The sequence below is a fragment of the Mesoplodon bidens genome, assembly GCF_964165515.1.
Source record: "Mesoplodon bidens genome assembly, chromosome: 5".
Classification (NCBI taxonomy): domain Eukaryota; kingdom Metazoa; phylum Chordata; class Mammalia; order Artiodactyla; family Ziphiidae; genus Mesoplodon; species Mesoplodon bidens.
This window is the reverse complement of record NC_138161.1, coordinates 11,912,859-11,938,933: the sequence shown is the minus strand read 5'-3', so window position 1 is coordinate 11,938,933 and position 26,075 is coordinate 11,912,859. Positions and strand designations below refer to the sequence as shown.

The following is a 26,075-nucleotide window of genomic DNA, read 5'->3' as shown; positions in this document are numbered from 1 at the left end:
AAGTCAACTGGAACTTTTGGTTCTACTGGACACTTTGACTTGTTTGATTTATTGTTGACACAAGTAAGAAGAGATTTGGTGACTGAATCTGTTAGTGACCATTTGATTCCTATGGAATCAGAGGGTTTTCCCCCACCAACAGGCATTTCTTTGTTCTTCATATTTTTGGGTGTTTAAACTTCTGACTTGAGTACTTTAAATATCATAAGATACACTTTATTTTCAGTAGCATGCTAAGGAAATTACTGTTATTCCTGTGTTAGTATCAAATGAGGAAATCGGATCCAAAGTGATGATCAAATTATAGCTTTTTACTTTCCATCTGACTGCTGGCTTAGTTTGGGGCAGCTGACAGCTTCACACATGGTTTTAATAAGAAGAGATGCTTCGGAAGAGGTCTGATTCAAAGAAAAATATACCCTGGGGGGAGACTCAAAGTTGTGGAGGAGAAGGATGTCATTTTGTTTCAAAGCAGCATGTCATAAGAAGGAGGTGAGGTTGTAATGGTTTAGTGGAGTGAGTGTAGGAAGAAGTGTGTACATCTTCAAAGCCAGTGGAGGTTGGGGTTGATTATTATCAAAAGAATCTTAAGATTCCATTCATGATCATCACCGTGTCTCAAAATTAGTTGAGTTCCATTACTGTTGCTGAGTCCTGAGCAGTATAGTTTTTCTAATGCTCGTCCCTAGCAAGTTCGTTCTAAAGCACCTCATGGACCATGGTGCAGTGTGTTATGGCTCACTAAAATATGATCTCAGACAGCTTCTGGAGATCAGTCATGTCAAAATGTAGAGTGATTTTAGTTTTCCAAGTTAATGTTTTTCAAACCTGAAGCGTTATCTCCTACGTGTCTAGGCTTCCCCACTATGAAATGTTGCATGCTGATAAACAGTGGAAATGTCTATCAGCGCATGTCATTACATGAACTGTTTCTTGATCATTTATAGGAACTAAGAGAAATACATAATAAGCAGCAGCTACAGAAACAGAAGTCCATAGAGGCTGAACGACTGAAACAGAAAGAACAAGAGCGAAAGATCATAGAATTAGAAAAACAAAAAGGAGAAGCCCAAAGGTGAGTCTTTTCAGTGGATTGTGGACCCTTCTGGAAGGAACTTTGAGTATTTACTATTCTTTGCCGGGCTTCTCCAAATTCTTACTGCACCAGAAAGAGCCTTCAGTCTTTAATGTGTGTGGGCACATGTATATATAAATCTTTGCATGTATAAGTACCCCCCAAAGTTTTTGATTGGTGCCCAGAGCTCTCTCAGGCTACGACTATGTAGATAAATGGAATTATACAAGAAATTGGGACACGGTATGCTCATTTGCATGCCAATGACCAAAATACGTTTCCAGTTCACAGCCTTTTAATAACAGTGGCCATCAGAGTCCTGGGTTTGAAATCAAAGTCCCTGAGCTCAGTGGCCACACAGGGTTTCTCCAGTGAGACAGACAGTATACCACGCCATCTTCTTTCTTCTTTTTCAACTGCACATGAAACTCAAGTAGAAAAGGAGAAAATTTGCTGTTGCTGCTGCTGCTTAGGACACAGACACATTTTTGTTTGAATATTTGTGTCTGTAGTCTTTTATTTGTAACCTTTCGTAGTAAATTGTAGAAATTTATTGTTTCCCTTTTGGTGTGTCTGATTTTGTTATTGGATATTTGCTTTTTAAACTACAAATTGATTTTAGACTCCTAAGAAACAAAAGAGACCAAGTATCCCAATGATATAGTGTAAATTATAAAAATTGGTTATTGAAATTAGACTAAAAAGATGAAGAAACTCATACTTTAGGCAATTCACTGACTTTTACTGGGCTGAGCTCAGTTTAACTGCCAGGGTGCGCTTTTTTTTAACATTTATTTATTTATTTTAATTTAATTTTTGGCTGCGTCAGGTCTTAGTTGTGGCATGCGGGATCTTCATTGCGGTGCACGGGCTTTTCTCTAGTTGTGGCGCGCGGGGTCCAGAGCGCATGGGCTCTTTAGTTTGCAGCCTGTGGGCTCTCTAGTTGAGGCGAGCAGGCTCAGTAGTTGTGGCACGTGGGCTTAGTTGCCCCACGGCATGTGGTATCTTAGTTCCCCAACCAGGGATCAAACCCGAGTCCCCTGCATTGGAAGATGGATTCTTTACCACTGGACTACCAGGGAAGTCCCCAGGGTGCACTTTTGCAGCACTTTTTATTATGGGTACATATTGTATTTTGCATTTGGTGTTTTAGTCTTTTTTATCATGGGTTAGGTAGGGTTTCAAACCAATTTAGAGGACTATTTTATGGTTCTCTTGGTGGAAGGAGGCAGGTCTAGGATTATATCCCAGGGATTAATTCCTTGGATATGTTTATTAACTCCATCATTTTCTTATCTTCAAAGTTTATTATTCACAATACACTGCACCAAAGTTTCACTTTCCTACAGAGTAGAAATACACATACAGTGTCATGATATAAAAGTTTAAATTTTCTGCTTACAATTGTATGATAAATAGCACCCAACATTTAACTTCAGAAATTACGTGGTTATATGCTTTTATAAATGGTGGCCTTTATTGGTGGAATATGTTAAGCAAATTTTATTTGTTGTTATGAATAACAATTAATGTTCCTACCCCTCCAAAAAATGTCTTGTATGCTTTCTTAAAAGATGTTTTGAAAATTGTAAGTGAAATGCTTGATTTAAATTGAAAAGAATTCTACTGCACTAAAGCTTCACGTTTATACAGAGTAGAAATAAATATAATATTTTTTAAATGGAGAATAAAAGTTTTATTTGTTTAGATCATGTTCCCCTGGCAGTTTCCTAGTTCCAGGAGATGACCTTTGTGCGTTGGCCATGTCACAGGCTAGTGATTCATGCTGTAGACTTTAGAACCAGGCTGCCTGAAGTGGTCCCCAAGCTGGTGTGGCTGTGTGACCTTGGGCAAGTCATTCACTCCCTCTGCCTCATTTTCATCTGTAAAATTTGGATGATAATGATAGGATAATGATAGGACCAACCTACCTAGTGTGAGGGTTAAAGTAGTTAACAAATGTGGAGGACTAGTTATTATTAACATGGTATCATTTATTATTGCACATTAGTTTCTTTCTTTCTTTATTTGGTTGTACCATGTCTTAGTGTCTTAGTGTCTTAGTTGCAGCACATGGGCTCCTTAGTTGCGGCAGGCAAGCTCCTTAGCTGTGGCATGCAAACTCTTAGTTGCGGCATGCCTGTGGGATCTAGTTCCCTGACCAGGGGTCAAACCCATGAGGCCATCATATTTTTCAAGGCCTATATTTAATTGCACTTTATCTCTTTGTGTCAGCTAGTTTGAAAAACAAAGTAGGCGAATTCAGTAAAATATATAGAAACTGTTGCTTGTAAGGGTTGGTTACTACCTCAAGGGTTCAAAATAACCTGTTGGTTTCCGCTTCAGTTCTGGGGAGCTACTTATGTGCATGTACATACAGTGTGTCCCCTCAGTGATCTAACTGTTCATGGACTTCTTTAAGCAATATTTCATTTGCAGTTCTGGGTATACTTTCTCTTCATGGAAGTTATGTTCCTGTGTTTTATGGCTTTTATTTTTCTTTGCAATTATATGCCAGTTTTAAAATGGAGAAGTATTTTTGTGATTTTTTTGTAATCACTTTAGAAGCTAGCTACATCAGGAATTTTCTTTCTGTGTTTTTCTAAATCATGTGGTTTCATCTCACTCAGAAAGGGAGCCCTGAGAGCCTCTGTTTCATTGACTCAGATCCCTCCATCTGAAGAACAATATCCCTTGGTGTTTAGCATCCCATTGACTAGATGGAGCTCTTTGTGCAAAGGGGCCACACAGCAGTGTTAACTTGGAGTCGCTTCCCTGCTGTAATCAGGCATTTTGTTGACAGACGAGCTCAGGAAAGGGACCAGCAGTGGCTGGAGCACGTGCAACAAGAAGATGAGCATCAGCGGCCAAGAAAACCCCACGAGGAGGAAAAACTCAAAAGGGAAGAGAGTGTCAAAAAGAAGGACAGTGAGGAAAAGGGCAAACAGGAAATGCAAGACAAGCTGAGCCGGCTTTTCCTTCAACAACAAGAGCCAGCTAAGCCAGCTGTCCAAGCACCCTGGTCCACCACAGGTATGAGAGGCCAAAATTATTCTAGCAAATAAGTCCTTTTCTACACCTGAAACTAACACAACATCGTAAATCAACTATACCCCAATATAAAATAAAAATTAAAAAAAAAAGTCCTGTTATCCCAGATCCTCTTGGAAAACAGTCATGTCTTATCAGCCTCTATCTTGGCCGTGTTCATAGCAATGAGAACGTCAGTGTCTTTTTTTGGATGGTGCAGCTGTTCATCTTCTAGCATCATCAGATGTCTGTTTAGTTCTCCCCGCACCGTGACAACCTTTGGCATCCAGAAGTCTTTTGCAGACGACAGTGGCATGAAGTTTCATTGCCAAGCCCCATTCATACACCTGTATTCCAAATGGAGGTCATAACCCTTCCTGCTTCTCTGTTTTGTTATTTTCTCTGGGAATTTCAGAGCTGTCTCAGCAGCAGGAAGTGGCACTTCTTCCCCTTGCCTATAGTGACATGACATTCACTGTCCTCAGTCTGCACTGCGTACAACTGTGTTGTTACCTTTTGAAACTTTTTTTTTTGCCCTTTGAACATAAGTTACGTCTTTATAAATAACGATAAATGGAAGACTTTGAAATAGCTAGAAAACGTTATCCCTTTTATCAGATGCAAACTAGAATGTATTTTTTAAATTCTTGTGTGGCTGTACAATATTGTGAAGCTTAGGAGATAATACTCAGCTGAGGAAAGTGATGGCCTTTTTCTTTGTTTGGCAAATGACAAATGTTTGTTTCCTGTTTGCACAGGGGGCAGGGATGGGAGTGAGGGTTCAGAGTTGGCCGACACCCTCCCTGCCTCAAGATGCATGCAGTCCAGGGAGAAAGACTGGCAAGCCATCAGATCCACACAGGAGCCTGTGCCATACGAGGACAAAATATATGTTTTAATATATTTTTTTTGATCTGAAAATTATTTCACCATGACTTGATCTTAAGTTCCTTATGCGTCCTCTTGGTATAAAATGAGGATTTTTTTGCTCCTTTGGTCAGTGGGAAATTATGCACATCATTCAGTTCAAGATGACACAAAGATAGTACTTTCACGGCTTTTCAGAGAAAATAGGTGTGTATCAAAATACTTGCAGCTCTTGGGTAAAACAGTTCAGAGGGCTGTGAGTAGTTATTAATCAGGATCCAAAATATCCTCTGCTCATGTGCATTTTAAAAAATTTTACTTCATTGAAAAGCTACATTATTTTCATCTAGGGTCTGTCCTTGGTTCATTTTTTTCTCTAGGGCGTGTAATTCACCAGGAATTACAATTGAATGATCAGTAAGAACGGTTCTTGGTGAAATCAGCACTTATGTTTTACGTGACCGCATTGAGGGCCTAAAACATCAACCTTTCCATTTCTCTTAATATGGAAAGTTAAAGTTGTGCTTCTTTGCCCCCTCCCCTATGAGTTGGCTGTTTCAAATTTGCCTCACGTTCGAACCGCTGCATCGAGCTAGACACCCTGCATGGGGGAAAGAGGTCTGGATGCTTTATAGATGCGCCCTGCTGACGCCTAAGCCAGGGAGCAGAGAACAGGGACTTCAGGCAGCCTCACTGCACTCAGCACTGGGATGACCTTGGCTTAATGTCCACTAATGACCTCTCTGATGGGTTCTAGTTGCTGACATCAGATTTGGCTCTCCTTTGGTTTCAGAACCAAACACATCCTCACTATGTGTTCCAGAAATTCCTTGAGTAGATGTAAGTTGTTCAGATGTTAAGATAAGCAGCAGAGGAGATAGATGCCTGTAATTTGCCTTGTGTCATGCATTTGTGTTCCATGTAACGTTTTATTTTTGTTCCCTTCTCCTTCTTTCCTCATAAACAGAAAAAGGCCCACTTAGCATTTCTGCACAGGAGAATGTAAAAGTGGTGTATTACCGAGCACTCTATCCCTTTGAGTCCAGAAGTCACGATGAAATCACGATCCAGCCAGGAGATATAGTCATGGTAAGAAAGACTCCAGCGAAAGCGTGGTTTCTGTTGATGGTTAGCATCTGTTCTCTTTTTGTACTTTATTTGACAGTTGTAAAATGGTTGGTGAGTAATCCAGCATTTGAGTTTTTGAAGTATAGCCTCACTCTTCTTCCTTTTCTATTAGAATGGAAGTTGGCACTTAAAAACGTATCCCAGCATCACTTTAAAATAGAATTGTTAAAGAAAATGGGTTCTTAACATAGCCTTGCATAATTTTAAATCTGTAAAGCTCTGGTAATTTTAGAGTTTAGATTACTACTTAGATATTAAAAGTAGTCTTTCAGAAATAGTTTTAAATGCAAAATGCTTGATCATCATTTTCATAGTTGCCACTGATAATTTTTGTATCTTTGGGTCAAAGCATCTTTTTTTCCCTTTGTGTAGACTTTGAATTGTGTGAAGAGTCATGAATTAAATACAGTTAACCTGCTTTTCTACTCTATAAATGAACAGATGAAAGAGTTTAGAACTTTGCTTGTTACAGCTTGTTTAATTATAATAATAATCTTATGATTATAACTAAAACTATAGTAACCAGTTTAAGAAAGAATAAAGCAATGTGGTTGACCTAAATTATTTCCTAAAAGAAAATAGTAGTTCCTCAATCCAGTTATTAACGTGTCTTAGAAGTGGTTAAGCTTCGCATTACTGTTGGCTTTTTTTTTTTCTTTTTACTATGGAAATGGTCCAGAATTTTTTTTAAGAACTATGAAAGTTAAGAATTGAGACAAACACACTTCCCATACTAGGACCCATGTCTTTGAAGTATAAAAGGGTGTCATGCAGTCACTGTAATTACTCATGCATTCATCTTCCATTTATGCATCGTATCTGTATTTAGAGTATGTGATCTTTCATGGGCCAAAATATATAGAAAGAACAGTGTGTTTGGTCCTCAAAGAACTCAATCCCTTCTCCCCTTATTTTCTGATAGCTTTTTCTCTAGTTCTTATGGGCTGGAAATAAGGGAGTCGTGCCCAATGCTCCAGAATTTTTCAAAGTCAAGATCCCCCTAACAATAACGGAACCCTCTTCCAGTAATCTCTCTGCCTTCATTCAGCACAGAGTTTTGAATGCCTGGGCGCCAGCCTCACTCATTCTTTACAGAAAGAACTGCTGGTTTCTCTCAAGTGTGGATGCACCACACTGCACGTGAATGGTGACCTGGGCGGAGTGTTTCGCAGCTTCTTCCCCATCTTCTTTTTCCTAATGGCCTGAGGCTGCTTTATTCCTCCTGCCTGGTCTTTGACACATCTTGTGCCTTTTAAAGCAGATAAATTGGAAATTATCTAAATACCGTGCAATAGCAGGAATCTAAACATTATGAAGGTACAGTGCCATAGCAGAGAAGACCTCATTACAAAGTTGATTTTTATACTGCTTTAAGAAAAAAAAAAAAAAGCCTAACATATTTGAAACTGGATTTTGTTGCAACACAAGGTGCAGAAAAGTAATGTTCTCTTCCTGAGATAAGGAAGTGTTACCAAATATTACGATAAGGAAATGTTACAGATGATCTATATTTTAATGAGTATATATTGCTATTTTTTTTGAAACATAGTCTTGTTACAATGGTACTGAGTCCTTTTCCTCAAACTGACTAGTTAAGCACCAGTCACACTAGAAGAATAGAGTGTAGATATACCATGAGAATGAAACATTTCATTAAACATGTATTTTGCCTTGCTTTCAAACCTTTGCTTTCCTGGTGGAGGTTAAAGGGGAATGGGTGAGTGCCTTGTGACTGTCAGGAAGTCTGCATCTTATTAAATGTTTTGTTCTCTTAAATCAGTTTAATTCTGTGTAAGTACACATATCTTTGGGTGTTGTCGTGGCAGTAAAAAGATGTTTTGAGTTTGTGTAGTAGGTTGTGCTTAAAGTAGAAAATGAAGAAAAAGGTGTGAAAATTTGTGTTACCAGGTTTCTGTTTGCTAAATTCCATGTAAGGACTAACTTGAAGTTTCCGTATTAGCAAATTATTAGGTCAAGTCTCTGTCTCAGATCATGGACAAAAATAAGTTCCAAGTAGGTTAAACTTAAAAGTTAAAATTCTTTTTTAAAAGGCTTTTTTTTTTTCTTTTCTTTTTAAGGAGAATATTGGAATAGTTTTCTAAGAAATGCCTTTCTGAGTTAAAACTAGAAGCCATCAATGACAAAAATGGACAGATTTGACAATATTAAAAAATTAAATCCTGTAGATTGCAAAATACATAGGAGACAAAGGGTCACTATCCATATTATATAAAGACTCTGAAAAGTTAATATGAAAGAAACCCACAGCTTTAAAAAGTTGGCTGAGGATATAAAGAGACATATACAGATGAAGAAAAGTAAATGATTTTAAAAAAATACAAAAAGCTGCTTCTTTCTTTGGTGATTAGGAAAATGCAAATTTTAAAAATGAGATAGCATTTTTCATCTCTCTGGTGAACAAGTTTAAGAGTTTGATAATATTAAGCTTTGTCAAGAGTGTAGGAAAGTGGATACAATATACATCGTCAGCATGGTTGTATGAATTGGCTAAGCCATTTGGAGGGCAATTTGGCAATACCTATTCAAATTTAAAATTCTCATTCCCCTTGACCTAGGAATTCTGTTACTCTCCCTCCTCTAAGCTGTTTTTAGCAAGTGCACAAATAAACGTGTCCATGGATGTTCACTGCAGCATTGTTGGTAAAAGCAAACAAGGAACGGCCCAGTATCCATCAGTAAGGGAATAGTTTAAATAAATTGTGATATAGCTAAACAATAAATATAATGAAGATGTTTTTAAAAATTACACAGATCTACATATACAAATAAACTGTAGTAAAAAAGCAGAAACAATATGTAGAGCATAATTGCATTTGGTTAAATAGAAAGCTGTGTGTGTGTGTATGAATGTTTTTACGTATATAGTTTACAGTCTCGCGGTATAGGCATCAGACTGTTCACAGTGGTTACCACTGGGCAGTTAGAGAGGTGTCTTTCATGTTTAATTCTATGTACTTCTATATTCATGTTTACAAATGTATTAACATTTGTAATTTTTACTGAAACACTAAAGATAAATCCAACTTCGACAACTATTTACAGAGAATGTCTCCCCAGGCCTGGAATGGTGTTTATTTTATCTCAGACATCCCACATATGTTAACGAAGGGGCTGTGCTGTGAGGCATACTGTATTCTCTTGCTGAGGGGACAGCGGTGGTGTCTTCATTTTGTACCACAAAATGCAGCAAGACACCTCAAATGGCATTCTACTGTATTATGTTTGTGAGGCTAACAATCGGTACCCAACAAGTGGAAATGGACGTGTAATAGTAGCAATTTTTTTATTTCATGAAGTTTGCAGTTGAGAAACACAATCGTGAAAAATACGCAATAGAACATTCCTAGCAATCTCCCTTGGTTGAATAATCAGGAGTTCACTTACTTTTGTGGGCACAGTACTCATCGGCTTCTCAGATTTCTCAAACTTCTTTGAAAAGTAGCTAACTATACCTGTTAGATTTTAGAAGTCTAGCAACGTTTTCTGTTTTAATGTAGGCAGTCTTGGAGGGGGCTTTAAAAAATATTTTGCTGTTAAAAAAAACTTGATTATCAGCGCAATTTTCTCCAAAAATATTTTTTCATGATTAACAAAAATTAAAGTGGTATTTTATGTATCGTCCTGTTCCAAATGTTGTTGATAATACAAAAAAATATGAGATAATTCTACCATTCATATGTTTAAAACCTCTTTAGAAAAATAGGGAGAAACACATGAAAAGGCCTTTGTGTGATGAAGTTCCCAATGAATGCTCACTCACTGCTAGGAATGTAAAAGAGGAAAGAAATCAGAGTGAACTAAGGTGCTCAGGGAAGCCTTCTGAATGGAAACATCTTAATTGAGTTTTACCTGGACAGCTAAGGCTTAGATACTTTGAAAATCTATGGCCTGTCTTCTGATCTGGAGGTCCCAATCCAATACCTGGAGGGTGAATAAGTCCAATTTGACATCCACAATGTATTGGAATAGCGTAAGAGATTAGGGACTTCCCTGGCAGTCCAGAGGTTATAAGACTCCACACTTCCAATGCAGGGGGCGCAGATTCGATCCCTGATCGGGGAACTAAGATCCCACATGCCACGCGGCCAGAAAAAAAAGAAATTGGAGCACCTCTGCTCACTGCCGTTTTGTTGAAGTTTATCTTAAGAAAACAGGCTGATCATCTACTCAGCTGGTTTTAAATGGTACAGGGCTGAGTGCATCAATCCTGCTCAGGGACCTTAAAAAAAAAACCCACAACCAATCCAGGGCTCACCCCCAGAGACTGTGGGAACTTTTCATCCATATTTAGGATTCAGAATCTTGTCCAGGTGGTTCTATCAGGAAGTCAGTTTAGGGAACCACTGATCTAACCTAATCTCTTTTCTGTCGGGACTAATCCCAAGTCATTCTGGAAAATATCCTCTTCTTAGAGATATCCAAAAAAGGAGTCTTCTTTAGGGGCTGTCAGTCATCGACCAGTCAATTCATTCAGAAAGTTGTTTATCTTCTAATTTAGTGTTTCTTTTGTAACAATTTAAACTCATTCTTTTTTCCTTTTCTTTTCTTGATGGAGAATTGTTTTGGGGTTTTTGTTTTGTTTGTTTGTTTTTCAATGTAGTCAGTACCTTTTATTTCCTGCCTGTCTTAGATTTCCATAATCTTAACATCTGAGCCATTGCTGTGTTGAGGGATCAGCACACACCCGATTCCAGGGGTGGGCCATATCCAGCCCGTGCCTCTTTTGTAATAAAGTTTTACTGGAACACATTCAGGCGTGTTCATTTACATATTGCTTACAGCTGCTTTTGTGCTACAGCTGCAGAGTTCATTCGCTGCGAGGAAAATTTTGCCAACCTCTAGATTAGCGCTTTAGAAAACAGTTTTAATATCCTCATCCAGGAGTTTAGGGGGAAACCTGTTATTTCCAAACTAGCAAATGTACGAAACATGTGCTTCTCCCCATGTTCTGCAGCACATCCCAGGCAGCTGCACCGGTGGGTCTAAGTTGGTACACAGTTTAAACCTGTTTGCTCTCCATGCCCTTTGTCCTGCTTGTGAGGGGAGAGGGAATTTCTGTTACCCTTCTTTGTGACAAGGTCAGAGGCTTTAAAAATCTTAGCGTCACCATGAAGATGGCGGTCATGAAGCATATGAACATTGAGAAAAGAAATATATTATTGGGTTTCAGCCACGTGTACTTGAACCTGATACGCTGTGTGCATTTGACTGTTGCATCAGTGCCCTACAGTGTGCAGTGCATAATTATTAACAGTTCATAGACTAGATCTGTAACATATTCCCAGACATTTAAGCAACATTTGGGGTTTGTGCTTCCCACTTTGATGTTTCACTAGAATGACCCCAAATGCTCTGAGGTGTTGCTGTGGGGCTGATTAAATGAAATTGTATTAAGACCAATATTGTTGGGCTTCCCTGGTGGTGCAGTGGTGAAGAATCTGCCTGCCAATGCAGGGGACACAGGTTCGAGCCCTGACCCGGGAAGATCCCACATGCTGTGGAGCAACTAAACCCGTGCGCCACAACTACTGAGCCTGCGCTCTAGAGCCCGCCAGCCACAACTACCGAGCCTGCGAGCCACAACTACTGAAGCCTGCAGTGCCTAGAGCCCGTGCTCTGCAACAAGAGAAGCCACCACAATGAGAAGCCCACGCACCACAATGAAGAGTACCCCCCGCTCGCCGCAACTAGAGAAAGCCCATGCGCAGCAACGAAGACCCAACGCAGCCAAAAATAAATATTAATTAATTAATTAATTAATTTTTTACAAAGACCAACATTGTTAATATCAAAATCCCCCTGACTTACAGCCACCGATAGATGAATCTACCCTATGTGTGTATAAGTCCACATTATAGCCAGCCACATAACAAAGAAGTCTGTGTGCTTGACTTTGCTTATCCTATCCTAATTTTCTGTCCCGTTTTTCCACAAGGGGATTGGCATTTTGAGTAAAGCTTTTCAAATCCAGGAAGGAATATTTCTCATTTTCATATGAGACCCCTTATGCTTTTTCTAAGTGGTTAATTTAATTTAATGTTAGGAGGGAATTTTTATTACAACCTCTGAACCTTAAAATTAAAATTTAATTACTCATTAAAATTAATGGATTCATATAAGAATAGATCAAACTAATTGAGATTATTGTTTGTTCAAGTTGACGGATGGATTTCCTTGGTTTAAAGTGAAACTGATTTCACTGTTGCCCTCAAGGATGGTGGAAACTCTTATCTGCAGGGATGAGGAGCTGATAGGGCTCCCTCTCCCCTTCCTGAGTACACACACAAGCACCTTTCAGTGGTGAAGCCTGCTTTCTGTCATATCAGGGGACAAGGCTGGGTGTGATTAACTAGGGTGTGAGCTAGACCTGCCCATAGGGTGGAACATTTCCTCAGGGCTTCAGATCCAATTCCAGATGTCAACCAAAAGTCTGGTTAACCAGGTAAGACCCATGTCTCAAGGGAATGACAGTGGGTCTCAGGACATAATTAAGTAAAGCAGCTGGCATTCAGGGAGGTCCAGCTAGCTTAGACCAGTAGGAGTTTGATAGGTCGTGATCAGGGATCACATTCCAGCCCCTACAGGAAGATAGGAAGGCCAACCCCGAGGGCCTAAGGTGCTAGACAGGTTTCTAGAGCAGGGAACTCCCCGTAGAGAACCAGAAATCTCTGGTTACCTAAAGTAAACAGTGTCAGATAGAGTCCAGGCTTTTAGAACAGGGCAAAAGAGAACTGCAGTAGAGTCAGAGCTGGACAGCAGGAGAGATGGCTTTAGAAAATCTGTCATGAAGCACGTCTCATATGCCAGGCAGTGTTCTAGATACTTACCATTCTTTACCACAACTGTTATAAAACAGGTACTGGTATTATCCTTCATTTTACAGATGAAGAAACCAAGGCACCAAGAGATTACACTTTGCCCAAAGTCAACCAGCTAATAATATAGAAGTGGTGTTAAAACTGAGGCAGGCTAATCGCAGAGCCCTATTCTTAATCATGACACTTTGCAGTCTTTTTTTTTTTTTTTTTTTAATTTAGGCTGCGTGTGTCTTCGTTATGGTGCGCAGGCTTCTGATTGCGGTGGCTTCTCTTGTTGCAGAGCATGGGCTGTAGGCGCGCGGGCTCAGTAGTTGTGGCTCATGGGCTCTAGAGCACAGGCTCAGTAGTTGTGGCGCAGGGGCTTAGTTGCTCCGCGGCGTGTGGGATCTTCCTAGATCAGGGCTCGAACCTGTGTCCCCTGCAGTGGCAGGCGGATCCTTAACCACTGCGCCACCAGGGAAGCCCCACTTTGCAGTCTTGAGGCGAAGCGGTTGTGTCTGGCTCCAGGTCCTCACTCACTGCTGCCAGACCTTACCTCTGGTCCTGGGATGTGTGGAGGGGGCAGGAACTGGGCTGTTTAACCTGCTGAGAAGCTGGGGAGGCCCTGGCTCAGGCTGACCTAGAAACAGCTGTGTTTCCAGTGCAAAACAGCTATAAAGTTAAAGTGAGTCATCACCAATAAATACAAACAAGAGAGAAAAGGCATCTAGCCATTTGAGTTCAGCAGAAAATAAGATCCAAGTGGGGAAAAGAATGTCACCTTAAATCCTCATCTGGAGAAACAGTTCGGGCTGCCCAGAAAAAGGAAAGAAAGAAGAAAACAATGCGGGGGCAGCTGAATGAGAAGTGGCCACTTGCTCACATTGATACAAGTGTTAGCACCGGAACTGTAAAGCCAAAAATAGAACCTTTGGAAGCAGCGTTGCTATCTCGGGGAACTCCTTTTTGGAGAATTCTCAGCTTTTAAAAACTGCTTTTACCCATGACAATAGGGTTCCTAAGGTAGAGCAGCAAGGAAGCTCTCCTACGGACTGAATATTTTATAAAAAACATGCAGAATTAAGTAGGAAGTCCTGTATTCTACTTTCTCCACCCCTACCCCAGGCATTTTTTTTTAATTCAAATAAGCTAATAAACATTATACCATATTACTCTACACTAAATACAAACAGATGTTTGGTCCTTAGTTATTTGCTTTGGGGTTTGTTTGGTTTTTTTTAACTGAATATTTGAATGGGTTAGAAAACTGGTATTTTTGCCACTTTTTCCAAAATCATTGTTAAGACCCTACATACTCATTTCTGTGATTTTGAAAAAGCAACATTAAGGTCCAATGTATTACTCCTTAGGCAGTATATTATGCAATAAAAATAGGATAAGGTCTCTGACAGAACCTTATTTGACTTATTGTAATGAAAATAATTTCCTACTAGTGAATGTAATTGTCCTCAAATTGATCTCCTGTTGCTCATAAAATAGTGAGGGTAACTCCTAAAGATAAGTAGAATCATTCTGGTGATTTTGACTCTAATCCTTTTGGTAAGAATTAAAATAAAATGCAAACATTAAAAACACAGGTGTAATAAATCTCTGAAATTTTTTAACAGCAGAATTTTATATTCTCATGTGCATGTTTGTGAACAGTAAAGTGAAATTTATGCAAAAGAAAACTCTAGGACTTTAATAAACTTCATTGTTGCTGTAAATAATCATTTCCTTAATTTTCTCGTCCTGTATCTGTGGAGCTTTTAAATAACTAAACACAGCAGCCAGTTTTACTTGCTGTAGAAACCGTCTAAGGCTCTGTTTTTTATCTTCTTGTCCCTGTGCTAAATAAGTACTGCTTAGTTTAGAGATTTTTTTTTAGAGTGCTAAATTCATATTGATTGTACCCTTTGCTTTCAATTTTAAATAATAAACCTAAGTCAAATTATTTTTAATAATTACATGAGGGCTTCCCTGGTGGCGCAGTGGTTGAGAGTCCGCCTGCCGATGCAGGGGACACGGGTTCGTGCCCCGGTCCGGGAAGATCCCACGTGCCGCGGAGCGGCTGGGCCCGTGAGCCATGGCCGCTGAGCCTGCGCGTCCGGAGCCTGTGCTCCGCAACGGGAGAGGCCCCAACAGTGAGAGGCCCGCGTACCGCAAAAAATAAAAAATAAAAAATAAAAAAATAATAATAATTACATGACTTCCTGAGCGATGAAGTTTGTCATATCACTTTCTAATTCCAAGTAGCTCTAAAAATTTAAACTGTAGGCTTTATTAGGATTCCTTATTGGTCTTAACTGCTATTATTAGGGGGAAAAGAAAAAGCTAAACAGGCACAAAAGGCTGAAAACTTGAATTATAGCACCTACTGTTTCTTCAGAGTTAAAGTTTAGAGACCATTTTTCCAGACTCTTAGACTAAGAATAAAGTGAAGAAATGTCTGTGCCGTGTGTTAGTCTGACCGGGTCAGAGGCGGGGGCTTTGTTCTGGTAGAGTGTTTGGTGTCTTTAGGGGTTGATTTAGTTCCACTGAATTAAACTTTATGACTTTCCTGCAGGTGGATGAAAGCCAAACTGGAGAACCGGGTTGGCTTGGAGGAGAATTAAAAGGAAAGACAGGATGGTTCCCTGCAAACTACGCAGAGAAAATCCCAGAAAACGAGGTTCCTGCCCCAGTCAAACCAGTGACTAATGCTGCCTCCACCCCTGCACCCAAACTGGCTGTACGTGAGACCCCTGCTCCTTCCGCGGTGACCTCTGCAGAGCCCTCCGCGACCCCCAACAACTGGGCCGACTTCAGCTCCACGTATGTGTAGGATGCTACTTCTGATGATTTTTGAAATCCCAGCTTAGTGATCTTTTAAGTGTTGTTATAGTCTTGGGTTGTACCTCTGAGTAATTTTCATGGCCACTTTCTCTGGTCTTCCGGCAAATTGTGGATTGCATTCCCTGACCTGGATTTAATTATATCATTGCTCAACAGTGGTTTGCCCTGGGATAAAGTTAAGCCTATGACCCTTGTTTTCGTTCAATAATTTGTCTGTATCTTACATTCTTGTGGAAGAAATGGAGAAATACAGTTTCCTAATAATGGGCTTGACACCCATGACAGCAAATATTTAGAGTCATTTCCTGCACGGAAATAGCACTTTTTTTTTTTGCTGGACAGAAACAGAAATTGAATTTAGTCACGTGGTTTTGAATAAGATAGAAAGCTGTTTCCTGTGAAGCTTTTCTCTTTCATCAGTCCTGTACAAACGTACAGCAGAGCGAAGAGATGTGTACTCTTGGCCGCTGTTCATGCTATACCTTTGGTCATCAGGAAATGGCATTAAAAACAGTGTGTAAGCAGAGGTTTGAAAGGAGAGATGAAGCCGCTGTCCACGCTTCCAGTTATAGGACTGGTCTAGGTGTGCAGTAGTCTAAAAATATTTTATATTGGCATTCAAGTAAAAGGGACGTAAGAAGTGTTTTTAATTTGTTTTCAAGTCTGATCATCTTTCAGAAGAAACAAATTGAAGGCAGGGAGTCAGGGCGTAATGTTGGAGAAAGACCAGGTGGAGGAAATAGAGGAAAGAGAGGTGAGTGATGACCAAAGGCAGGAGGAAGTGGAGGGAAGGATGTAAGGAATAGCAAGTATTATCTTTTTTTTTTTTTTTTTGCGGTACGCGGGCCTCTCACTGTTGTGGCCTCTCCCGTTGCGGAGCACAGGCTCCGGACGTGCAGGCTCAGCGGCCATGGCTCACGGGCCCAGCCGCTCCGCGGCATGTGGGATCTTCCTGGACCGGGGAACGAACCTGTGTCCCCTGCATCAGCAGGCGGACTCTCAACCACTGTGCCACCAGGGAAGCCTGGAATAGCAAGTTTTTCATACTTACACTTTCACATAAATGGTTGAAAGTGCTAAAGAAGGTCCTCCCTATCTAATCTCTGCTAAAAAGTAGTCTTTTATTAGCATGATGGAAACCAAGTTGAAATTCTCCTCTCTTGATTTTTTTTTTCTTAATTTAAGTATAGTTGATTTATAATATTGTGTTAGTTTCAGGTGTACAGCAAAGTGATTCAGTTATATATCAGTAAGTCCCCTCATACGAACCTCCAAGTTGCGAACTTTCAAAGACGTGAACGTGCATTCTCACGTCCAGTCACGTAAGTCAGTTCACGTGTCTGGAGTACATTGTCACGTGGTTGTGCTTTTGTGTACTTTACTGTACGGTACTGTATAGAGTACAGTAGTACAGTATCTTTATTTCAACCCCAGGATGTCGGGAAGCAAGCGTAAAAGCAGCGGTAATGTAGCTGGTACTGTACTGTACTTTTCAAGGTATTATACTGTAAGACTAAAAATGTTTTCTTTATTTTTGTGTTTGTTTTTTATGTATTATTTGTGTGAAAAGTATTATAAACCTATTACAGTACAGTACTATAGAGCCGATTGTGTTAGTTGGGTGCCTAGGCTAACTTTGTTGGACTTATGAACAGATTGGACTTTCGAATGTGCTCTCGGAACAGAACTCGTTCGTATGTAGGGGACTTACTGTATATATTTTTTCAGATTCTTTTCCATTATAGGTCATTACATGACATTAAATATAGTTCCCTGTGCTATACAGTAAATCCCTGTTGCTTATCTGTTTTGTGTATAGTAGTTTGTATTCCCTGTCTTGATTTTGATTGAAAAGTTCTGACTTTTGAAACTAAAGCTTACACTAAAATAGAAGACAGGTGCTGTGTTTTCCAGGATTTTGTTTTGCTGTGGATCCAGTCCGTGTTACTCTCTTGCTCGATAAATGTGTGGTCTGCAGCTCTCCTGCTATAATTCCAGGCTTCTTATTTTCCAAACCCTGAATCAGGATGTGCCGTCTATCAAAGGAAATATTCTAATTTTCAGATTTGTTTATGTCTTATAAAGATTTTTAAAAAGTCAATTGAATTTAAATCTGCACTGACACAGATGTGTTTATTTAAAATTATAAAATTGCAAAATTAAAACCATCCCCGATATCAGGACAACACGTTGCTCTAAGGATACCACTGGTAGTTACCATGGTATCCAAGCACATGGCCTGGTGCTTGCTGTGTGTTGATGGGACAGAGAGATGGTATTACTAAGCACCAGTCGCTGAGCTGGCATGTTTTCATATGTGATGCGAAACTTCTTTTTTGCTTATTTAGCATTGTCATTACAAATGAAGATAATAATCACGTGAGGAAGTTTCTCTGGCGCTTTCTCGTTGCAAAGTGTTTCTCTATGTGGTATTTCATGTGACCCTCACAGCTAACCAGAGTGGCACAATATTGTTCCCATTTTATCAACGAGGAAATCAAGATTCAGAGAAACTACTAGAATTTGCCTGAGATCCATCGCTAGTGTGTGACGGTCAGACCCAAACCCAAGTCCAGTGCTCTTGCCCCCCTCCTTGTTCTTAAACAAGCCCCATGCACATCCTGGGTGTATGTTTATGGCGGGAGAAACGCCGGTGCATCGGGAAGTCCTTGCCACTCACGGTGGTGTGCTTCGCCTTCCAGGTGGCCCACCAGCACGAGTGAGAAACCAGAAACCGACAACTGGGATGCATGGGCAGCCCAGCCCTCCCTCACCGTTCCGAGCGCCGGGCAGTTGAGACAGAGATCAGCCTTCACTCCAGCCACAGCCACGGGCTCCTCTCCATCTCCTGTTTTAGGCCAGGTAACAGCATCGATGGGGGCAGGAGGACCTCGAGTGCCTGTGTGGGGCGGACAGATTCAGCCAATGCTTGTTGTCAACGTCATTTAGGAGTAAAGCCTCATTATATGCATCTGGGTCAGCTGGCAGGGCGGGATCCAGTTCACATTTTCCCAGTAGAGGGAATAGTGACAGTTCAGAGGATGGAGTTCAGACATTTGAACTCCATCTTGAACAGTGGGTAAGAGCTTATTAGGAAACAGAGAGGGCTGGCATGTCAGACAGAAAATACTGTGAGGGTATCACAGCACTTTTAATCAGCTATACTCCAGTATAAAATAAAAAGATAAAAAGAAAATAATGTGAGGAGAGGCTTTAGGTAGGAGGTCAGAGAGTGTTTCGGGAAAGTCGTGGGTCAGTCCATTTGGCTAGACCACTGAATATTTATCCAGAAAGATAGACCGATTACAGATTAATGGGAAGCTCTTAAATTCCTTGCTAAGAAAGTAATTTCTGAAAGGATAATAAATAAAGAAATTTATTCCTTTATTTGTTTATTTAATTAATAAAGGAATGAAATTTCTATAAATAGTCAAACCAAACAGCGAAATTGCACATCTGGCAGGCATTTGGGGGTCAGGGACAGTTTCTGCTCGGGGAACAGCCAGAGTGAACACAGGCTCCGGGCAGATTCACGTGGAGGGTGGTGTGTGCAGGAAGATTCGAGTCGGGGACACGGGGGCACTGACAACAGTTGAAGAGGGGGGAGCCCCAATGCCTGTGGGAGCAAAAAGGAAAGGAAAGGTCTGGGACTGAGAAAAAGGTTTGACTTTACAGGGGAACAAGGAAGGCAGAAAGAGAAGTTGATTTTTAACGAGAAGAAGTTGGGTTTTAGACGTGTTAGTTTTAAGGTGAGAGGGGGACAGCCAGGTCATTCGGTCTGGCAGGAATTGGGACGTAGATCAGATCTCAGGAAATGAGTGAGCTCTTCAAAGGAGAGAGCGTGCACGAAGATGGAAATTGCACAGAGCCTGTGTCTTCTCTGACCTGGGAGTAGGGCAGCTCCTGAGAGGAGCTGTTCCTTTTCTTTGCATCTGTCCCAGCTCAGCAGGTGGCACAAGGGTCATGCTCAGCCGTGGTGACTCTGGTGGAGGAGGGCTCAGGACCAGGAAAATGAGAGGAAGTTGAAGGCTGTTTCCAGAAAGCGGGGGTGGTGGTGCTCATATTATTAAAGGCGGTGGTCCGGGCAAAGAGGCAAGTAGAACATATCTGTGACCTGGGAAAGAGCAGGATAAACCAGATCGTAGAGGGATACAGAGGAAACGTTTGGTGGGAAAGTGGGAAGATTTGGTGAAAGGAAAGAGAAGGAGCAGGGTAGGAGGAGGACAGGAAGCAGCCCCATGGCCAGTGGGGAAAGGGACTGAAAAGTGGAGACCAGAGAATCTAAGTGGGAGCAGCGTTAAAAGCACAGAAAAGAAGACAGGCTTCTTTTTCTTCTGGGAGAGGAAGGGTGAAGAGAGGTTGGAGAAAGAGGGAAAGGAGTTCAGGTTGTGCTCTGGGCAGCTTTTTCAGGAGGGGCCCCCAAGGGCTTGCGGAGCATGCATAAAAGGAATTGAGTAAAGAAGGAAGAAGCCTGACGTGGCTGAATTTAACCTGAATGTGTAACTGGTCATCACACATTATCTTGGCTTTCTCCAGCAATACTGCACAGTTTGGGACTAGAAATAATAATAGTAACATAAGCCACCCCTGTTAAGATTATTACTCTCATAGCTGCTCTAAAGATAGATCCTGTTACACTTTCTCAACCACCTTTTGAAGAAAGTGTCTCTGTTTTAGAGATGTGGAAACTGAGGCCTGGAGAGATTAAACAGTTGTCCAAGGTCACACAATTAGTCAGTGACAGACTTGGGATTCAAACCCAGAGTCCGTGTTCTGCCTGATTCCATGCTGGTTATTCAGGCGTCTCCATGTGGAAAGGTGGACAGGGCAGGTGCAGCAAAGATTTTTCAGGGTGAGAGGTTATGAACTACTGGAGCCCAGGTGAAATGGCAGAGACTAAACAGAAGTGATGGAGAGGATTAGGCAACACAGAAGAGCTGAGATCCACGGCTCCACTGTGAGGCGCCCTGCAAGCGCGAGGTGGGACACGGCGGGCAGAGACTCTGTGGTCCTGGGGGCCGTTTGGAATCCAGAGACCCCTCCTCAGTTCTGAAGACTGGGTGGAGTGTACGGTCGAGATGGAAGGAAATAGGGATGTCATAGGTCTAAGAAGGCGAGAACCCATGGAGACCAACGTGGAAGCCGAAACTCTTCAACCTGTCATAAATGCTCCACTTGTCAGACATAATCACAGTTAAATGTCATTATGAAAATATCTTCTACAGGCAAGTCCAAGTTGGTTCTGAGTGAACCGTCATTGGGCATTATCCCTTGTTCTTGTCCATTTACGTATATAATCGAAAGTTGATGTTGTTGTATTTTTTAGTATTGTTTTAAGATACTGTAACTGTTTTATGTTACAGTCTTAAAAAAGATAATAAACGCCTCACCCCGCCTTGCCAGCCTCATCTCCTACTCCACCCCTCCATGAGACTAGGTCACGTGCACCCCCAGATCGCACTTCTCCTCCTGGACACCTTGCGGGACACCATCGCGCGGCCGTGCCCTCTGCCCAGAGTGCCCTTCCTCCGAAGCCCTAGCTACCAAAATCCTTCTCATCCATCAAGGCCCGGCTCAAACGCTGCCTCCTCCGTGAAACTCCCCGTGTTGCCCTCAGGCAGCATTAATCCCTCTTTTCTCTCTGTTCCTGCAGTGAATAGTTGGCACCTCTCTTCTTAGCGTATTTCATTCTGCCGGGTGGTAGGCATAGTTGTTTGTATCTCTTTCTTCCTCATTAATTATGAGTTCCTTGGTATCATACTGCCCATTTTTATAGTGCTTTCTGGTTAATAAAGTGTTTTAACCTAAATTATTTTGGGGAGGCAGAGATGGCATTTTATTCATCTTTGTATATGGTTTGCATATAGATGTATTTATAGTAAATGGGGATTACAGTGGATTTATGCTTGCCAAACCCCTGTTGCTCTAAAAAGGAACAGAAACAAGCCCAATCCAATGCCAGGTGTATTTCCCTGTGTCCGCCTAAACTAAGATATCAGTTAATTACCTTTTGAGATTTCATAAGGTTTCTGCTCTGGTATTAATCCCCCACTAAACACCCAAATCCGATTGGAAATTGGCAGGAGTGGGAGTGCCCTGGGCAACTTGAGACTTAAAATAGAACCCAAACAGAAAAGGCACACAGCCAGGTGCAACAGAATAAACACGACCTCCTGGCTTGTTTAAATAGAGAATTCTAGATGGCCCGACCACGGCTTTGTGAATAGGCTAGCAGATTTTCACCTCCACTCTGGGAAATAAACAGTTACTGAGCACAGTGGAGCATGTGGCACCAGTGCTGTGCTGAGGCAGGGTCCTCTGTGGCTGAGCATGTGCCCGCGTGTGCCCGTCGCAGGGGAGGAGCCGGTGTTCGCGTCACCTGAATGGATAACAAATCACAGAGTGATGAGAGGTCCTTTATGTTCTTCCACACAAGGGCGAAAAGGTGGAGGGGCTACAGGCACAAGCCCTGTATCCTTGGAGAGCCAAAAAAGACAACCATTTAAATTTTAACAAAAATGATGTCATCACAGTCCTGGAGCAGCAAGACATGTGGTGGTTTGGAGAAGTTCAAGGCCAGAAGGGGTGGTTCCCCAAGTCCTACGTGAAACTCATTTCAGGGCCCGTAAGGAAATCTACGAGGTATGTTTGTATTTATCTGCTTCTATTGGATGAAAACCATGTCAGGCACGAAATTATTGTTTGCACTAGTTAAGATTCATAGATGGGAGTGGCAGGATTATTTTGTCTTTAAACTGGATCTTTTCACTGCAAAAATTAGGGTACATGGCAACAGGGGAGAGCCTCTTACAGATAAAGGGTCATTTTTTTCCTTGCTCATAGAAACCTGTATATCCTGTTTTCCATTGACTTATGCATGAGAGAATTCTGCTCTGAGACCTGGAACATTCTTGTGGATTTGTTGGAGGTTATGCCTCTCTTCATGCTTAGTACCCAGTACTGTTCCAGACGTACAGGACTACTTAGAGGCCCAAAGCATTTGGGAAAATTTATGGAAGAATGAATTATCTTTTTCATTGGGAAACTTACAGCATGGAACCTTAACAAAAAGGTTGTTGTTTAATTGTTCTAACCATGTAGATGGTCAAAACACATTATGAGCTTCAAGAAGAGATGAAGAGCAAAAATACTGAATGAGCATCTGTCAGTCATGCTTTGAAATAGACCAATACATTAGCTGTGTATCCAGCAAAGCAGAGTGCTGACAGACAAGGATGTGAGCTTAGAATCAGGCCTCTGTGGCCCCTTGTGATGTGTTTTGACTTAGCTGAGTGCATCTATTTCAGCAGTAGATTATCAATGCTTTAAATGTTAAAACAGTTTTTAAAAAGAAAAATCAGTGTCATTTGTACTGTTTTCTTTGAGGGTGAAAATTAAAATACTTTCCCCTGTCTTCCAGCATGGATTCTGGTTCTTCAGAAACTCCTGCTAGTCTAAAGAGAGTAGCTTCCCCAGCAGCCAAGCCGGCCGTGTCAGGAGAAGGTGAGAACCTGACTCAGATCATGTTATTTAGAAGGTGGAGGGAATCGTGGAATACAGTGAATGTTGGATTTCATGTTTAAATAGTTTACATTAATTTACGTTCATTATATTAAACCCTAAGGTAAAATGAGGTTTAGCCCTTTACAAAGTCATAGCACTTTATGGAGACTTTCAAAATACCATCAGATATATTGATCATAAAAACTGGATTTTCTAGTTATGTTTGATTATGAGCCCTTTGACTCTTGAAAGAGGCCCATCACAGTCACTAAGGACCAAGTTCTCTGAGCATCTCTACAGCTAATTTGTGGTAGTTGCTATTTTTCTGACTTTATACAGGTAAGTATTTTGGTTTAAAGCCATAACTATACGGTTCAGTAAAACTGTCACAGTGACGTCAGTGCCATTTGTACCCCAAATGAAACAGAAGTTTCATTTCTGTGTTCCATGTAAATAACCACACCAGATTATTTAGGCCTAAACATTGTATTTTGAGTGTTTATTACACAAATAATTAATTGCTTTATTTCCTCTTCTTCATGACATGATCTTTTCGATGATATATGCCAATATATGGTATAGGTTTAAAAATGAACAAAACCTACATAATTCAGGCTCTAATGGTAAAAATCTCATGTCTTTTCTTCATTTGGTCCAGCCATTATCAGAGTACTAAATGAAGAATGAGCGCTACCCAAGTTAGACAGGCTTTCCATGTTGAAGTATGAACAGTGTTTGTAGCTAACAGATGTCGACACAACTGTGTAGTAGTTTTTCATAGGTTCCTTGAATAAATTCCACGAGGGTGGAATCTTTCGTTCAGTTTGTTTGCCATTATGAGACTTACATTCCTTAGAAACTTTGCCTTATGAAAAATAGAATTTTTAAAGCAATTGTTGCAATGGAGACAGCAAAGGTTAAAATTTAATGGTATTTCAGATAGTAACAAAGTTACTTTTGCAAGAGGAATTTCAGAAGTAAAAAATTTTTTTAGCTTATAGGTATAGCTGTAAAACTTCATCATCACTGAACAAATCCAGTATTCTATTGTATCCAGTTTTTGCCATTACCACCAAAACAATCATTAGGATAGTTCTCTTCATACATTCTTGTCATCCTAATGACTTTTTTATCCACTGTTAGGAGAACAGGCAAGAAGGTCTTTTAAACACAGCACATGTAGTCAGTATTATGTCAGGCAAATTATGTGTGCCTCCCGTCCCCCCAGATTCAGTGTGTTATATCCATTCAGTCTCACTGGAGCACCAGAGTTTGTACCCTGGCTCTCTTACCTAGTGACCATTTACTTTTAGTCATGCCTTAACTCCCTCATCTGTAAAATGGGCATAATAATCACCACTTGAGGTAGGAAATTATTACAAGGCTTATAAGATAATAGTGTAAGCTTTTGGAATAAAGGTCAGTAAATGTCTGCTACTTTTATTTCCTTTTTGCTTCATTTCCTGGATTTATTGATAGTCACTTAAAGCAGTGAGCTTTCTCATCCAACAGCTGGGTTTTTTTGCTTTTGTTTTTTTGTTTTTAGCATCTTTATTGGAGTATAATTGCTTTACAATGGTGTGTTAGTTTCCAACAGCTGGGTTGATGAATGTTGATTTGTTTTGAAACATTGTACAGAGGCCTCTGCACTTGAGGCCTCAATAAGTAGGTCACAGATGAACCACACACATCCTTAAAGTTGGGCAACAGAAGAGAGTTAAATTCTAACCTGGGTTGACATTTATTACATCCATTTTGAAATGATTTAGGTATTAGAAATTTGAGGAGAGATTGCTGGCTTTCTGGAGGGGTGTGGGAGGATACTGACATCTGAAATTCTGAGAAAAGGTACTTAAATATATTAATGGACCACTTATCAATACTGTATTAAATGTAATCAGATTTCACGTAAACCAGAAACCAGATTAAATAGATGGCCAATTTGGGTAGCTCTTAAAATATGGGCTTGGGAATTGCCAGTGCCCTGTGTTAGTTACATGTCTGGTGAAGAGGGTCTAAGTGGTGAGAAGCCCCCGCATAGCGGTCCTCATGTCTCCCCGTTTTCATTGAATCCAGAAGGTCCTCGCAGATGCCTGCGTGCACACAGGGCAAGTAAAGCCACAGTCTTTCCCGTCTCCTTGGTATCTTCTGCTGCAGTGTGAAGTTCAGCTAGAGTTCACGCTTCTGAAGTTTCTTAAGCATTTCGAAAGTGACTTCAAACTTTGGATCCATTTTAAGAAAGTGACTTTTAAGTGCAGGAATCACTGGGAAAAGGATAGATTGCCAAGGATCCAATCTGAAATGGCCAAACATGAGCTAAGGAACAAGTAACGGAACAAAATGAAAAGGGAAGGGTCAGAATACTGGGAACTCAGAAAAAGGAATATATTAATGAAGAAACAATGTCCTTATTCAAGCTGCCAAACTTTGATTTCCTCGTGCGGGAAATCATTTTTCCAGTTTTAACTGTGGAGGTGTGTGTCACCAGTGCTGGAGGGCTAACGACAGAGAGGCTTCTGTTCTGCCTTGTACATTTGGATGACCTTGTATCTCGGGGGTCTGCTGGCCTCAGCCTACAGGTCAGCGCAGCGAGGCTGAAGCGGCCCCTTGGAGAGCTGCCCACATTAGCATAAGCATTAGGAGGGTTTGTGTTTTTTGGTGCCTGTTTTAGCTTTCATTAGTGCCTCCTGCAGAGGCTCTTATAATTAGACAGCGGAGTCCTCCCTACTAAATTAATTGACATTAAGCTCTGCATTTAAGGACTATCATGTGAAATTTTAGCAAGAAACACTCCATCCATCATCCATCATAAAACGAAC

The 26,075-nt window shown here is 40.9% G+C and overlaps 1 protein-coding gene across 2 annotated transcripts in view; it reads left to right on the top strand.

Moving 5' to 3' along the window:
• ITSN1 (intersectin 1) overlaps positions 1–26,075 on the top strand; it is a 249,832-nt gene that overhangs the window by 150,846 nt on the left and 72,911 nt on the right. For both annotated transcript variants that reach the window (XM_081234959.1, XM_081234960.1), the window contains 7 exons: positions 948–1,075; positions 3,879–4,108; positions 5,940–6,061; positions 15,485–15,732; positions 18,456–18,615; positions 22,190–22,395; positions 23,174–23,256. In XM_081234959.1, the coding sequence (XP_081091085.1) occupies positions 948–1,075; positions 3,879–4,108; positions 5,940–6,061; positions 15,485–15,732; positions 18,456–18,615; positions 22,190–22,395; positions 23,174–23,256 (1,177 nt within the window). The remainder of the gene's footprint in view (positions 1–947; positions 1,076–3,878; positions 4,109–5,939; positions 6,062–15,484; positions 15,733–18,455; positions 18,616–22,189; positions 22,396–23,173; positions 23,257–26,075) is intronic.